At 37.8% G+C, this 17,812-nt stretch overlaps 1 protein-coding gene across 1 annotated transcript; it reads left to right on the plus strand.

The window, feature by feature from the left end:
- Positions 1 to 9,114: 9,114 nt before the first annotated feature.
- dnajc12 (DnaJ (Hsp40) homolog, subfamily C, member 12) lies at positions 9,115 to 15,541 on the plus strand. Its single transcript, NM_001200632.1, has 5 exons — positions 9,115 to 9,274; positions 14,409 to 14,487; positions 14,659 to 14,798; positions 14,977 to 15,112; positions 15,374 to 15,541. Exons 1-5 carry the CDS (start codon positions 9,197 to 9,199, stop codon positions 15,454 to 15,456), a joined length of 516 nt encoding a protein of 171 aa, NP_001187561.1. The 5' UTR covers positions 9,115 to 9,196; the 3' UTR covers positions 15,457 to 15,541.
- The last annotated feature ends 2,271 nt before the right edge of the window (positions 15,542 to 17,812 follow it).

Below are 17,812 nucleotides of genomic sequence, written 5' to 3' on the forward strand. Positions count from 1 at the left end.
CTTTTTAAAAATAATTATTTATAAATACTCTCCAGAGAATCTTGTAGCACTTGGTCCGTTGATATTGAGCAAAAAACCTACAGCTAGTTCGGAAAAGTAGGTTTTTAAAATATATGAAACGATAGCTCGATTATGTGAAATAGTAACTATTTCAGATAATCGAGCTATCGTTTCATATATATTACTTGTGTTTTTTTTTAAAACACTGATTTATATACAACCGTTAACACATACCAATATCATGATAGTGCCACCTACTGGCCGTTTTTTTCCCCCCCAAACTTCTTAAACCAAGTGTCTAATAGATACACCAAGTTTCGTTCCGATCGGCCAATGTTAACCTTGTCTAATAGCTGCTGAAAAATGATTGGCTGATGGCAGCCATGTGAGAAAGACATTGTGTGCAAATTTTGAAGCAAATCAGATCAATGGTTCCATAATTACAGCCAATTTCATTTATTTATTTATTTATTTATTTATTTATTGGTATAATAGCAAAACCATGTGGCAAACCCAGGCAAATTTTTTGGGCCACCTTACATTGACCTTATACATAAGCATGCCAAGTTTGGTGAATATACCTAATTTCGTTAGGTAGTTATAGTAATTTAGGTAAAAGTGGGAACACCTAATTTTGCTACCAGATGAACAAAACGAATATCTCCGATTTCATTACCGCCTATAAAAATTTTCCGCCATCTTGGATTTTTTTGTAAAACCTACTTTTGCAAACTAGTCCTAGGTGTTTCAGCCGATCGGGACCAAACTAGTGCCAAATGAATCTATGGAATCTCACTATCAAAAGTTATCAAAAAAAAGTTTGAACTTTCGACTTGAGGTATCTACGGTATGCAAAAACACAGGAAGTAGGCTTGCCCACTTTAATTTAAATGGCTATAACTCTAAATCAGAATGAGATATTGTCACCAAACTTGAGATACGTATGAGTTCAATCTGAGGACAGTTCTAAAAAAAAAAATACTGATTGTGATCAGTTGGTGATGCTACAACAGAACAAAATATGAAATTGGTAGTAAATGTGAAACCATCGGTCTAATAGCCTTGATGAATAAATCTTGCAAGAATTGTCTTTGTGCAAGGTCTTGAAAAACATGGACGGCATTGGTCGAGCAATGTTCAGCAGCTATTAGACAAGCTTAATGAAGGCCAATATTTCTTAAAATTATCTAGGTTTTTCTTTGATTTAGGTGCTTATAGGATTGCACAATATTAAGTAATATCTTTTAACATCTTTAAGGGCCCTAAACAGCTTGAACCCCGATAATTGCTGCTTGCAACTATATTTAGAGGTTCAAGCCCGAAGGGCTGAAATCTTATTGTAATGTGCAAGGTCCAAACACCATATACGAGGACAATTTGAAATCTTGAAAACCATGGCCTCCATTTGGTCGAGCAATGTTCAGCAGCTATTAGACAAGCTCAATGAAGGCTGGTATTTCTTAAAATTAGGGATTCATGCCCAAAGGTCTGAAACCCTATTGTAATTGTAAGGATTTTTATTATTATTTAAAAAAGCATTATTATTATTATTCTGCCTTAAAACTGAACGTGCAGACCAAACTGTAAGCCCTAGAGAGCTGAAAGGGAAGATAGTACCCCAGAGTATTACAGCGTGGCAAAGTTTCAGCCAGATGCTGGCGCTATAGTGAGCATGTTTAGAAAAATGGCCATAACTTTTGAACCGTTTGTCACAGACTCAAGTGAATTATATCTATGGAATCCTTGGGACCAGACAAACAAACTCTATTTCATTTCGGATGATGATAAATTTCTGCCATCTTGGGTTTATTGTAAATCCTACTTTTGCAAACTAGTTCTAGGAAGTAACACTGGAAGTAAGCATGGCCACATTTACATAAATGGCTATAACTCTTGAATGAAATGATATACCTTCAAATTTGACATGCTTATGTTTGAGTACAATCTTTGGTGGGTCAGAAACGTTGGCTCAGTTTTGCCACATGGTGTTGCTATAATACCAAAAAACATGTAATTTGCTGTAACTGTGGAACCATTGATCCGATTGACTTCAAAATATGCATACTGTGTCTCAGTTGCCATTACGGTCTATGAGCACTTTCATGTATGTTGAAAACCATGGCCACCATCGGCCAATCAAATTTCAGTAGCTATTAGACAAGGTTACCAATGGCTGATCAGAATGAAACATGGTAGGCATATTTGACTCTTGGTCTAAGAGGTTTGTGCAAAGTTGTAAGAAATCGGCCACTAGTTGGTGCCATCACGATTTTTGTTGGCGTTAATGGTTGCATATAATGCAGTGTTTTGAACAAACATAACTAATATGTATCAAATGTATCAAACCTTCTCATTCTAAACATATTTGCTGCAAGAACCATTGGTGTCTGTCAAACCATTTAGTAAATATTTCAAATAATGTTAAAAACCTACTTTTGTAAATTAAGTTTTTTGCACAAGTAAAATAAAACTGTTGCAGGACAATACTCTGGACGTGTTCGATCAATTACCCCGAATTTTATATTTTGTTCTATTATAGCGCCACTAACTCACTAAGTAAGTCTCACTTAGTGGATCTCATGTTGTATTTTGAACAATAAACTGGATTTTTGCTTCTCTCATCTATCTTGTTTGTGGCTTCATTTGATCAGTAATTTGGAGATTATTGTTTGACTAACTAGAGGAAATTCAGCAACCTAGTCATTTTAGATACGACACAACATTACAAAAAAAAAATTATACATTCTAGTAGAGCCTCTGTTGTGATACAAAAATAAAGATGTGTGTGAGAGAAAGAGCACACACACGTGTGTGTGTGTTGTCGGTGTCATACAGTCATGTGAAAAAAATTAATACACCTCATGAAAATTGTTGGCTTTTTTGACATATTTAGACAAGCAAACATTTGATCCTCTTTGAAACCGTGCATATTTCATGGTTTCATGGTTATTAAAGATTATTACAGGTTTTATCAAGCGATGCAGGACACTCAAACAAAAGAAGAAATTACCCAGTTATTGGTCCCAAAGAGCTGTCAGGAAACGTTATTCCATGTGGCTTATTATAATCCTACGGTGGGGCATTTAAGTCATGATGAAGAACTGAACTGTCTCATGGCGTTTTCTATTGACCGGGCATTTGCGACGATGATCGCTGGTGGTGTGTGTGAGGTCGTGAATGTCAGCTGGTGAATTCGCTGGCCACCCCAAAGACATCACCGTGCCCACTTCCATTAATCAAGGTTCTTTTCAAAAGAATTTATATGGACCTTGTCCGGCCATTGTAATTGAGATAAATGGCTCGAACCCCTATTTTTGCAGTAGTAAAGGTCATACAAGCCCTTCAGCAACTTATATGTCATCAGAGAAAATTGGGAGGAGGGACCTTCAAAGAGCAAGAGTGAAATTCAGTATATTTTTGACCTGAGAGCAAAACTCCACACATTGGGGCAAATACCACTTGAGAATTTGCTACAGGTGCAAGAACGTCAAACCCAGCTGAGTAATACAGGTGCTCGGCTACGTGAGTTTTCACAGGGAGATAATTGCTCGTATTATTACCCATATCGAGCTTCAAATTACCCGCAAAGTGGAAAGGGCCAGTAGAGGCCATGCTTGATATGGATGTAATTGAGCAGCTCCACAGTGACTGTTCCAGTCCAGTGTTCCCAGTTCCCAAGGCAGACGGTTCAGTCTGGTTCTGTGTGGACTTTAGAATAGTCGATGCTGTGTCTAAATTTGACATATATCCAATGCCCCACATTGATGAAGGTCAGGCGCAGTTCACTTCTATTAAACATGAGATTTGACAAAGGGATATTGGCATATCCCTTTGATTCCAATATCTCACGGCCTTTTCCACTTTGTTTGGTTTACACCAATTTGTGATACTTCCTTTTATTCATTCCAATGACTCATGGACAGAATCCTCCATCTGCACACTACGTACTGTGATTCCTATCTGGATGACATTATTACTTATAGTAATAACTGACATGTTCAGCATTTGAGGGTTGTCCTGAGATCCTTGAGACATGTGGTACTCACAGCAAACCCAAAGAATTGTGCAACTGATGGGTAGAAGCACGGTATTCGGGCTTCCACTTGGGCCATGGGCAGGGTGCATCTAAAAATTGATAAGACAGCAGTGATTGTGGCCTGCCCAAAACCCAAGACCAAAAAGCAGGTGAGACAGTTTCTGGGGCTGGCTAGCTATTACTGTAGGTTTGAGCCTAATTATTCAGGGGACTAATTATTCAGTCAGTCTCCCACTGACTAATTTAACTTAAAAGGGAGTACCAGATCTGCTCCATTCAACAGAGCCATGCCAACAGGGTTTTATTCAGGAAAAAAAATCTGCACTCTGTGGCAGACTACTCTTACATTCTCCTGACTTTTCTCTCCCCTTTCTTTTGCAGACTGACACATCATGGCCGGGAGCCATGTTGTCCCAGGTGGTGGAGGGAAATTTTATATGGTCACATTATGGGAGGTCCTCTACTATAATATGTTGATTGTGTCTATGTACTATGGAATATTTCATAATTAGAGCCCTGCGATAACCAGTTTTTGCTGTTTTTAATATAGCCACAAAGGCTAAATTTAAGGTGGGCTTTCTCTAGAACTTGACAGTAAAATTGGGTGGGTTTTCTCCAAAGATGGACAGCACAATAGGCTCAAATTTAGTATGGTCACACTCTCGGAGGTCCTTTACTATATTATGCTGATGTTTGTAATATAGTAATGTTTAAGGTGGGCTTTCTCCAAAACTTGATGGTCAAATGGGCTCAAATCTAGTATGGTCACACTATGGGATGTCCTCTACTATTCTCTGCTGGTTGCGTCTATGAACTATGGACTATTTCATAATTGGAGCAAATAAAATTCTCACCCAAATATTGACAAAATGGTCTGAATCAAATTTGGGAACAGGACTGGATCATACTGTTCTAAATACACCTCTAAACTACAGAAGGTAATATAATAGTTATATAGATTTACCATATAATTCTGAAAAAGTTAAGCATTATACTAGTTTAATATTTGGCTTTAATAATAATATTAGGGCTGCAACTATTGATTATATTAATAATCAATTAGTTGGCCGATAATTTTTTTTCTCTTGATTAATCGATTAATTGTATGGGGGCAAACTTTCAGTACTTTTTTTTTGTTTATTTGAAATACAATCCACAAACTGAGTGTTGCAAATATAAACTTCAGACTAAAAATTCATTCATTCATTCATTCATTCATATATAAGATTCATTTAGGACTGTCATTTAATTTTGTGTATCCATAAAAAATATATAAATATATTAGTATTTATGCATACAGCATCTCACAAAAGTGAGTACACCCCTCACATTTTTATAAATATTTAATTGTCTTTTCATGTGACAACACTGAAGAAATGACACTTTGCTACAATGTAAAGTAGTGAGTGTACAGCTTGTGTAACAGTGTAAATTTGCGGTCCCCTCAAAATAAGTCAACACACAGCCATTAATGTCTAAACCACTGGCAACAAAAGTGAGTACACCCCTAAGTAAAAATGTCCAAATTGGGCCCAGAGTGTCAATATTTTGTGTGGCCACCATTATTTTCCAGCACTGCCTTAACCCTCTTGGGCATGGAGTTCACCAGAGCTTCACAGGTTGCCACTGGAGTCCTCTTCCACTCCTCCATGACGACATCACGGAGCTGGTGGATGTTAGAGACCTTGTGCTCCTCCACCTTCCATTTGAGGATGACCCACAGATGCTCAATAGGGTTTAGGTCTCGAGACATGCTTATCCAGTCCATCACTTTCACCCTCAGCTTCTTTATCAAGGCAGTGGTCATCTTCGAGGTGTGTTTGGGGTCGTTATCATGCTTCTTCGAAGGGAGGGGATCATGCTGTGCTTCAGTATGTCACAGTACATGTTGGCATCCATGGTTCCCTCAATGAGCTGTAGCTCCCCAGTGCCGGCAGCACTCATGCAGCCCCAGACCATGACACTCCCACCACCATGCTTGACTGTAGGCAAGACACACTTGTATTTGTACTCCTCACCTGGTTGCCGCCACAGACGCTTGACACCATCTGAACCAAATAAGTTTATCTTGGCCTCATCAGACCACAGGACATGATTCCAGTAATCCATGTCCTTAACCTGCTTGTCTTCAGCAAACTGTTTGCGGGCTTTCTTGTGCATCATCTTTAGAAGAGGCTTCCGTCTGGGACGACAGCCATGCAGACCAATTTGGTGCAGTGTGCGGCGTATGGTTTGAGCACTGACACGCTGACCCCCCACCCCTTCAACCTCTGCAGCAATGCTGGCAGCACTCATATGTCTATTTCCCGAAGACAACCTCTGGATATGATGCTGAGCACATGCACTCAACATCTTTGGTCGACCATGGCGAGGCCTGTTCTGAGTGGAACCTATCCTGTTAAACCGCTGTATGGTCTTGGCCACTGTGCTGCAGCTCAGCGTCAGGGTCTTGGCAGTCTTCTTATAGCCTAGGCCATCTTTATGTAGAGCAACAATTCTTTTTTTCAGATCCTCAGAGTTCTTTGCCCTGAGGTGTCATGTTGAACTTCCAGTGACCAGTATGAGGGAGTGTGAGAGCGATGGCACCAAATTTAACACATCTGTTCCCCATTCACACCTTGTAACACTAACAAGTCACATGACACCGGGGAGGGAAAATGGCTAATTGGGCCCAATTTGAACATTTTCACTTAGGGGTGTACTCACTTTTGTTGCCAGCGGTTTTAGACATTAATGGCTGTGTGTTGACTTATTTTGAGGAGACAGCAAATTTACACTGTTACACAAGCTGTACACTTGCTACTTTACATTGTAGCAAAGTACCATTTCGTCAGTGTTGTCACATGAAAAAATATAATCAAATATTTACAAAAATATGAGGGGTGTACTCACTTTTGTGAGATACTGTATATCTATATATGAGATATATAACATATATTATATAATAGTATATATGCATTACTATTAATATATATGCATTACTTTTTATAGATGCACAAAAAGTACTGAATTAATTACAGTCTTAAATTAATAATAAAAACTCACTTTCAGTGCACCTTGTGGTTTCTGTTACTAACTGTCTTTAGAAATATTGTTTTACTTGTGTTTATTTTTGAGCATAGTGTTTTAATTAGACATTACCGGTCTTACTTGCGTTCCCACTGTGCATCAGCGCATCTACACCGCGTGAGGGGCAACACGGCCTCATTACTAACACATCACTTCCGTTATAATAAACAACAGAATTTACAGTGATACAGCATATAATGACAATAAACTTAAATTAAACTACACCTTTTAAGCAACTTGTGACAGCATCATTGTCGTGCTTCCGTGCTAAAAACTCCGCTTTATAAAGTTAGATCTTCTCCGCAGTGTTTAATATAAAATCCCCCCCTGCCTTAGAGGACTTGGTGGTCACACACGTCTTCCTCAGTCATTTGATGATTTCGCCTCCGTCTGATGGCGACTGAGGTCATGTTAGGAATAAAAGTTAACAGTGACATAAACAGTGAACTGAAAAAAGTTATTGTCGTTGACTCTGGGTATTCTGGCTAGTGGCGTCGCATAATGTGTGTGAGACGTCATGCGCCACTGACTAGGAAGCGGCTTATACTTCCGGTTAGTAAAAAATCCTCTAGTGTTCCATTTGAGATGATATTACCATTCTAAAATTCATATATTAGATGGTTAAGTACACAGTCCATAGTGTAAGTGGATAGTACGTCATTTGGGATGCAAGTTTAGTATTTACTCTAAAAAAAAAAGAGTGTTTTCGGAAGAGAAGTAAATGTACCCCATAGCACGTGCAGATCAAATAATCGATAATGAGATTTCCTGACAACGATTTTCATAATCAATTATTATCGATTTTATCGATTAGTTGTTGCAGCTCTAAATATTATAGTAGATTATTATTATTATTATTATTAATAATAATAATAATAATAATAATAATAATAATAATAATTAAAGGTGCAAGCAGCATTTTTGGGGCCAAGCAGCCAGACTTGGTGAACTGCACATTCACAGACATGCTACAAATGTTACCTAAGCAATCGCAGGAAACCAGAGCTATAACTATAGGAAAAGTGATTCAAGAATGATTTGTAGTTTCATTGTATTGCCAGTCCATTATGGGAGAACGATTTTGAAAATCAGAGTTCCTTACTTTCCTTTTGTTTAGACAGGCCTCAAGATGATGTGAGCCAAATTTGGTGAATATTGGACAAAATTTGTAGGACTAGCAAAAAAAAACTGATTGATGTCATAGGTGCGTTGAACTCATCTTGACCCAGGGAATTCAGAGATGCCTTTTAAATTTTGGACGCACGGTTCAAAAGTTGTGATCCTAAATGTACTTCCTGATTAGGCCCAAATTTGACCCTATGGTTGCACTAGAGCATTGGCAGCACTTGGCCCAAATTTGGTCACAAATGTTCCATTGACCATCCGTAATCAGTGCCAAACTTTTTACCAGACGGTTCTATGGACTGCCATAGGCACCCTAGCCAGAATAATAATAATAATAATAATAATAATAATAATAATAATAAAAGTAGGTGCACATTATTACACTTTCTATGCTGCATATTGGCCAAAATAATATTCAACTCCAGACACTTTCAGACAGCAGCTTTATTACCCTGAGAAACTGTAGTCTATTTAAGATCATATTTAATAATAAATTGCAATACAATTTTGTAATATTTAAACTGCAATAAATGAATGCACTCTAAAATTATGAGCAATGCATACCTTAGAGTTAAGTTAATAAACAAATTAATTAGATTGCATAGGAGTGTTCATGTCAGTAAAACAAACAAACAAAACCACACATTTTGAACCCAGCTGCATGACCCTTTTGGCTTTCCATACTCGCTGCTCCGCCTTGCGTACATTTGTCTGATACAGAAACACCAAGTGTCTGATGTGGAGAGAACAGTACGAGCTTTATCGTAAATTGCTAGTTTAGCAAGATAAAAGAGTTAGAAATACGATATTAGTAACTAACGCTAGCGTGCTACATACAGACTAGTTAATATTTTATATTAGATTTTAGGGCTTTATTGCATAACCTACTGGAGCATTGCATAACCAAATTTATACCAACCTTTACGGTGTTTTGTTTTACTGATCATTGAGGCTGCTTCCACAATCATGGAGAAGATAATAAATTGCAAAATGGAAGATCTGGAAGATTATTATGGCTTGCTTGGTTGCGATGAGTCCTCAACGGTAGGATTTCTGGTTTTGTTACGTCAGACCAAGACGATTGCTATAATCCTCTGCCCTGTTATTACCCTCGACTGATTACCGGGTGGTAACTTTCGAGGTACGCATTAGCGGACTAAAAAATTGTATTATGGTTACGTTATTCAGAATGAACGAATAATGTATTCGTTTTTTTCTTTAGAAAGCTTCTCATGGTTCTGTCATTTGGTTAAGACTTGAGGTGTGCGTTGCGTTGGCGTTGCTAAGCTATGCCTAATGGTAGCTAGCTAGCTGGCTAATTAGTTAGGTTTCACACATTAGTTCACAGTTGCACAGTTCAGGGAAGTAAAATATAGTGGCTGACACATAAAACCTATAATGTTTGGTTATGCCACACAGCCACAGTCATTAATTGTTGTAAATAAAATTACTGCTGCATTCTGTATAAGCGGCAGCTGGGAAGTGCAGGGAAAGACTTCAACACTGAGCTCTGAGTTGAATGAAGTGCAGCAAAGCGCTAACGTTAATCAGTGAAGCTCATTTTTGAAAATGAGCATTTTTGTTTTAACTACAGAGTTTACCAGAGGTAGTGGTTTATGACCAAAAAGAAGCCTAATTTAATCAATGAACGCAAGCTTTCCAGTCCCTGAGGCAACCTCAAACCATAAAATTTCCACCACTGTGATTCACTGTGCTGTTGTTATGAGGTGCTTCTCCTGAAAAGCTGTCTTTGGTCTTCACCAAACATGTCTGTTGTTACTGTGGACAAACAACTCTATATTTGATTTGTCTGGCCATAGCACATTATTCCAAAAGGCCTGGTCTTTGCCTATATGCTCACTGGAAAACTGTAGTCTTGAAAATACTTTTTCCTGGCATGCCTCCCACGCAGGTCTAATACAAATCTCTTTCTGATTGTAGAAGCATGCAATTTGACACCAACAGTTACAAGACTTACTAGCAGATCCTGTGGTGAAATTTTGGGGTTCTTGGAGACTTCTTTTTGCATCAGACAGTCTGTTCTTTGCTGGGATGGACGATCCTTGACAAATTGTCAGTCGTTTGAAATATGTGCCTTTTGTAGATTATTTTCCTTACAGTGGGTTGATGTATTTCAAATAATTTGGAGATCTTTTTAAATCCCTTGCCAGCCTCATCGGCATCCACAACTTTTTTTCTGATGCCTTACAGAACTCTTTAGATCTTGCCACAACATATAAGCTGCGTTTACATGGACAACAATAATCCACTCTTACCCCAATTAAGACCATACTTTGATTAAGAAACTACCATCTAAACAGCAATTTTTACTTACCTTAATCTAATTAAGGTCCTACTCGAATTAAGCTCTAATCGAATTAAGACAGGTGGAGTACTCCTATTTTAGTCGCATTATGGACGTGTATTACAGACATGTAAACACCTTAATCACATTATGAACATTGTGTGAGAGTTTTCACCACATTTTGCGACAGGACACGATCACTCACGGCAGTTCTCAACAAGAGAGTTTGGCTGCGTCTCAAACCGCATACTTGTCTACTATAGGCCTGTAATGGGGAAAAATACATCTCAGCTACTATATAGACGGTAAGTACGCGGTTTGAGACCCAGCCCACGGCTTCAAGCAGTTGTCGATTACCATGTATAGCATGACAAATAATTAACTGCACTTAAAGCGTTCGTAAAAATTTAATAAAAACACCCAAAACTGTATACCATACCATAATGAAGACGAACTGTATGTTGATGCGTGAAATCAACAGGGACAGCGTGGCGCGGTGATGTAATGACACGGGCTGTTAATCTAATTATGTTCAATGTATGTAAAAAAAATATGTAAAATTGTGTCAATTGTATGTGTAATTTGATAATGTGTAACACCTTTATTAACAGCCACTATTTCCAAGAGGATCAAATATTTGCTTGTCCAAATGTGTAATAAATATAATTTCCATAGGGTGTACTTATTTTTTTACATGACGGTGTGTAAATAAAATTAATTTCACCACATATCACATCACATATCAACACAAAAAACAACACAGCATACATACTGACATTGTGCTTTTACATCATGTGCATATAAAGAAATAAATAAAAAAAGAGAAAGAATAACATCAGTAAATCACAAGCAAAACCTGACATCAGCTTCAGTTCGTCCATTTACAGTTTTATAATTGGTTTTGAAGATAATTTATGAAAGGACGCCACATGACTGTGAACTTAGATCCTTGAATTTTTCCAAACTCAGGAATTGTAAAATATCTCAGGCCCACTGTTTAAAAGAAGGGGGAAAGGACTGTTTCCAATTAATCAAAATCAGACGCCTTGCCAACAGAGAAGTAAAGGCTATACAGTCCAATTCACTTTTTGACAAAGTGTTTTTTTCACACACAATACCGTTGATGGCCGTTAAAGGATTTGCAAAAAATCTTTACTAAATATTCTTATTACTATAAGTATGGCGAATAAAAATAGTAGTGCTTTTCAAGCACCACTAATAATAAGAAGTATGCACAAGAACAATAGTAGTGCTTTTCAAGCCCCACTAATAATAATTTATTAGTGGTGCTTGAAAAGCACTACTGTTGTTATTCGGCATACTTATTAGTATAATTACTGGTGCTTGAAAAGCACTACTATTGTTATTTGACATACTTATTAGTGGTGCTTGAAAAGCACTACTATTGTTCTAGTGCATACTTATTATAATAAATATGAAAGAGAACAATAGTAGTGCTTTTCAAGCACCAATAATTATAATAAGCTTGCACAAGAAAAGCACTACTATTGTTCTCTTGCATACTTAATAATAATAATAATATTATTAGTGGTGCTTGAAAAGCACTACTATTGTTCTGTTGCATACTTATTATTATTAGTGGTGCTTGAAAAGCACTACTATTGTTCTCTTGCATGCTTATTATTATTATTATTATTAGTGGGGGGCGCACAGTGGCTTAGTGGTTCGCCTCACACCTCTAGGGTCCAAGGTTCGATTCCCGCCGGGGCCGTGTGTGAGGAGTTTGCATGTTCTCCCCGTGCTGCGGGGGTTTCCTCCCCCAGTCCAAAGACATGCATGAAAGGCCGATTGGCATGTCTAAAGTGTCCGTAGTGTATGAATGGGCGTGTGAGTGTGTATGTGATTGTGCCCTGCGATGGACTGGCAGCCTGTCTGTCCTGTCTGTCCCTGTACACCACTCACTGGTGTACCCCGCCTTGTGCCCGATGCTCCCTGCGATTAGCTCCCGGTTCCCCCGCGACCCTGAAGAAGGGGTAAGCGGTAGAAGATGGATGGATTATTATTAGTGGTGCTTGAAAAGCACTACTATTGTTCTGTGCATACTTATAATAATAATAATAATAATAATAATAATAATAATTTATTATTATTATTATTATTATTATTATTATTATTATTAGTGGTGCTTGAAAAGCACTACTATTGTTCTCTTGCATACTAATTATAATTATTATTCTTCCACTTTTTTCGGCACGTAACTAAAAACAGTCAAAGTATTTTCACCCTACATGGGCGGCTGTAAAAAGTATAGCTGCACTACACGGCTGGCTCTCAAAACTATTGGCGATACCCCCCCCAACCCCACCACCGCGTCCGGCTCTCTGAAGTTTTGGGGCCCTATTTGTCCAGCTTTAAAAGTATTGGCACCGTACACGGCCAGCAACATGTTAACATGATGCTAAAACATGCTAGCATGATGCTAATACATGTTAAAACATGCTAGCATGATTCTAAAACATGTTAGCATGATGCTAAAACACGCTAGCATGATGCTAAAACATGCTGGCATGATGCTAAAACATTCTAAAACATGGTAGCATGATGCTAAAACATACTAATACATGGTAGCATGATGCTAAACCATGTTAGCATCATGTTCCAACATGTTAAAACATGCCAGCATGCTTTTAAAATATGCTAACCTGATGCTAAAACATTCTAGCATCATGTTAAAACATGCTACCATCATGCTAAAACATGCTAGCATCATGTTGAGTCAGTGCTGACTATTTGCTTGCTGCTGGTCTGCTGACAGAAGCTCACCTCCACAGAGGTGTGCCACACAAAAAATGCTGGCGATCCAACAGGTCATTGTTACCTGGGACTCAACTCAAAATGCTTGACTGTGCCATGTGTATGTAGGATATTTTCTATGTGTCTAATTCACACAGACAGTGAGACTGGTTTCTATGGATGAAAAAGGGGGAAAAAAAGAAAAGGGGGAGCTGAAAATCTCAGTGAAAAACGTTTAATGTGTTAGAGGCAGATCCTGTGCAATGTTTAAGATTTTGCCTTTGGCGTGAAGGCATGTTGCAGTTCTGCAGGTGCTTATGGCTCAAGCGTTACAGCCAAGTACAGCGATTCTGGGACTGGCAGCAGGGTTCATTCTCTCTCTCTTTGTCTCTCTTTGTCTCATACACATACTCTTTCAAATACACATTTTCTCATCCATATTTTAGTAGCAATAATCTTTCCTTGTTCTTTCAGGCAAAGAATTGACTGTTTTCATTCAAGTTTGAATCGCATACTGAAAATTTCCTCCACAATCAACAGAAACAAACAATAAACTCTGGTCAAAAACTGTGTTGCTCCGTCTTACTTTCTTGCTTAAAAACCGTTGCCTATTCTTAAAGACAGTTTAATAGAACAGAAAAAGCATTACAAAGTAACAAAGGTGGTGACCTAACACATGTACATAAACAACATATGTAATACCTAAGCAAACATGTTCTACCTTTTCTTAATGCATAAACAACTTCAAATAAATATTTCTCAAGCATTTACGCTTTTAATGTCGAATCTTTTAGTTATTGCATAAAGAAATGCAACCAAATTAGCATTTTTGCTTAGTCCCTTTTAAAGCCCAGTAGCCTGCTTGTGGCACTGCTTTTTGTGGAAAACATGGAGCATGTAATAATGTTTTAGAAGATGAACTTCACCAACAATACTTCACAGAAGTAGAGATACTGTTGCACAAAATAGTGTAAAATCTAAATAGTTTAATTGGCACTTTCATAAGCAGTTTCTCCTCATAAATAAATAATTTTTAGTAGTAACAAAGTAGTGTGTTGTATTACTGACAAGTGTTTGACAAGCAGTCTGTTTATAACATGTTTTTTTCATATCCATTAGACCGAACAAATTAGGGCAGAGTATAAAGTGAGAGCCCTGTCTTGCCACCCTGATAAACATCCGGAAAATCATGAAGCAGGTAAGCTCAAACAAATTACAATTAGCCTACTAGCCAACATGTAAAACAAGTAAAATAGGCTATTTTGGTAAGCCTGTTTAGCTTTCAGATGTTGTTTATTTGGATTTTTAACATTTATTTTCTAAAAAATATTAAAGATTTTTATTGCATTACTTAAATTTTTTTGTGCAGCCCGAGAGTTTCAAAAGTTACAACAGGCCAAAGATATTCTCACAGATGAGACTAAAAGAAGAAAATATGATTACTGGTTGAGAAGTAGCATCACTGTGCCATTCAGTGAATGGCAGTCCTTGAGTGACACAGTTAAAATCGTAAGTGCCATTTGTAACAGGATGTGATTGACTATTTCAGTTTTCATTTTCATTTTCACACAAAAAGAAATATGAAGGGATTACAGTGAGATTAAATAAATACATAAACATGTGAATAAATACCTGATTTTTGTTGTCTATTTGATTATCTGATTTTGTGTTTCTTTAAATTTTTTAGTCAATGCATTGGGCCCTTAAAAGCAAAAAGGAGCCAATGCTAACAGCAACAAAAGATATGCCTGAATTCCAAGCTGGTCAGTCAGAAACTCAAGTGCCAATAGAGGGGATATCATCTGACGAAGAACTTTCTTCAAGTAATTTTTTACCATTACAGTTAAATTCTCAATTAAAGCACAACAAAATTAATAGTAAAACTGTCATTTAATCCATACATGAAAATATGTATAAAAAATAAATAATAATAATAATAAGGAAAATAAGAGTAATATAAATAAATAAATAAATAATCTTAATACATACTATTGTTCCAATGTTCTCAGTTAAAGCATTTATGTTAACATGGTATTAAATGTCCACTGTCTTGTTATTGATAATGTGATCTCTGTTTCCCTCAGGTGGTTATTGGCGTTACAAATTTCGGTGTACAAGTGATACTCCTTCAAGCGTCTTGAAAAAGTTTAGAAATTATCAAATATGAAGAAATATAGGCTCAGTATTTGTATTTATGTATTAGTATTTGTGGTTTTGATAGATATGTATAAATAAAGTAATTTTGTGAATTATTTCATATTGTGGAGTAAAGCATGGCTATTGTCCTCACTCAATGGAGATGTCATACTGTATTTCCATGGTCCATACAATAGAGGATATTGAGTCAGTATTGTTTAAATGCATAGGATTGTTGTTTGATCTAGGGTTATATTGTGGGGTGGTCGTTTTTAGAGTTTTATCCCCCCAAACTGCCAGCATTTGGTTTTTAACACCTGGATACCTTCTTGTGCACATGCTGACACCTTGTGTTATATGATGACTTATTCATTCATATAAAATATGATCGTCCATGCCTATGTAACGCTTTTTTACTTTTACGTATGTGTTGCATAACAGTTTGTGACTACGGTCAGAGCTACAGGTAAATTGTCCTCCAAAGCTGGCGATAGTCTCTTGGGTTTAGCTACGCCCTTTTTTGGTGGCTTTGTGTGAGTCCATCGTCAAGTGGGGTTTCCCCATGCTGCACTGAGTTTTTCTTCACACCATCCATTGTGATGAACCACAGGCCAGGTATGCACAGGCCCCATGTCCTGAGGCAGGCCCAAGAAACCAGTGTCCTGGGCCTGTGGCTAAGCTTCACTTCCATTTTTTTTCTCAGCTGGGCCATTTTTTTTATTTATTTGCTCAGTGACTTTGACTGTGACTTTTATCATTATTGGGTGGGTTGCCCCCAAAGTAGTGCTGCTTGTGATGAACCACCTACTAATTTCTAAGCACTCTGAAAGGTGAGGACAATTATCAGTTATGTGCCTGGGAACTCACGGCCTTCAGCATACTTCCCTTCCCACTCCTCAGCCAAGAAGAGTGAGGATGTTTTTTTCAGTGGCTGTGTCTGGGAGACACTTCCTGTCTGACTGTTTGGCTGGCAGTCAAACTGCTAGATTCAACTCTTGCTCCAGCAGTGTGTGGAAGTAGATTTTACTTTGCCTCATCCTGCTTGTATGCTCTACTAGCAGGCCATTGTTCTGGAAAATTCTAGGAAATAAAACAATACATGCAGCAGCTTTTAATGCTTTTTGCAGAAAGGTCTCAAGTACACATGTCTGAATATCAAGCACGTGAGCACAGTTCTCAAGGGTTTTTGTAGCAAGTGTGTATGTATAAAAAGGTGCATACAAGTCTGTTTCTAACTGCCCCAAAGTCGGGGTGAGAGTTTCTGAACTTTCTATGAACTTACACATTCTTGTTAGCTAATACATATATTCTTAACTCTTGTGGTTTATCACCCATGTGTGTAAGATTATCAGTTGTGCATGTTCTAAGCAATGTAAGCTAAACAGTCTTAACTGTCAAAATTTTCATCACACTTCCCTCCTTTTTTAGCCATCTTAGGCTTAGTTTTACTTTTTGTTTTAAAACATTAGTTTTAGGTTTACCTAAACATAAAAATTTGACCTGAAAAATTAACTGCATATTCAGTACTTTGCAAAAATCTCTCTACTGCCAATACGAGGGCAAAAACCATCACAATGTCCCACTTTTACTGGGCAGTGCCTTCTACATCTGAATACTATGTCAATGGCAATTATACATACATTTGTTCATACATACATAACACGGTACAACTCATAACTTTGATTAACTTGAACCAATTCCCAGGCGGGTCTTAGACATATCGTCATCATCATTGTGAAAAGGTGGAATCCAGTCTGGGGTCTAGCCAGTCTGGTGTCATCAATTTGTCCATTCTCAACATTGTCTACTGGCAGTATGATATACTGTCCAACTAGAGCATTTATCGTGCAGATGATGCAGCATTGGTATTATGCAACGCGGCAGTATCAGCAGGAGTGCGAGCACTACAGCAGCAATGGTGGCAAGTTTCACAAGCACAATTCGCCAATTAACAAACAGCCACTCCCACCAGTCTTCTGTTGATCCTGGTGTGTTCTTGACTTGTTCATCTCTCATTTTCTTCATCTTCTGCAGTATCTTGGTCAGATTTCCATCTGGTCCCATGTGCATGGGAAAGTAGGTGCAACACTGTTCCCCAAACAGATTCCCTCCTTTGGAGCTCTTATGGTGTCTAAGATCAGTCTGTCCTGTAGAACCATTACAGAGGTGGCATGTAGCTGCTCTGTGATAATGCTCTGTATAATTTCAATTTTATTTGTATAGCACTTTTTACAATAGACATTGTCTCAAAGCAGCTTCACAGAAATATCAACATGGTATACCGATATTAAAGGTGTGAATTTATCCCAACTGAGCAAGCCACTGAGTGCGACGGTGGCAAGGGAAAACTCCCTAAGATGTTTTAAGAGGAAGAAACCTTGAGAGGA

Source organism: Ictalurus punctatus, chromosome 3 (genome assembly GCF_001660625.3).
Source record: "Ictalurus punctatus breed USDA103 chromosome 3, Coco_2.0, whole genome shotgun sequence".
NCBI lineage: Eukaryota > Metazoa > Chordata > Actinopteri > Siluriformes > Ictaluridae > Ictalurus > Ictalurus punctatus.

What these genes read in the sequence shown, in the direction of transcription:
- dnajc12 (NM_001200632.1), top strand. Translation starts at nt 9,197, where the DNA reads ATGGAGAAGATAATAAATTGCAAAATGGAAGATCTGGAAGATTATTAT. An exon ending in GTTGCGATGAGTCCTCAACG is followed by an intron (nt 9,275 to 14,408) that starts GTAGGATTTCTG and finishes CATATCCATTAG; the next exon opens with ACCGAACAAATTAGGGCAGA. An exon ending in TGAGTGACACAGTTAAAATC is followed by an intron (nt 14,799 to 14,976) that starts GTAAGTGCCATT and finishes TAAATTTTTTAG; the next exon opens with TCAATGCATTGGGCCCTTAA.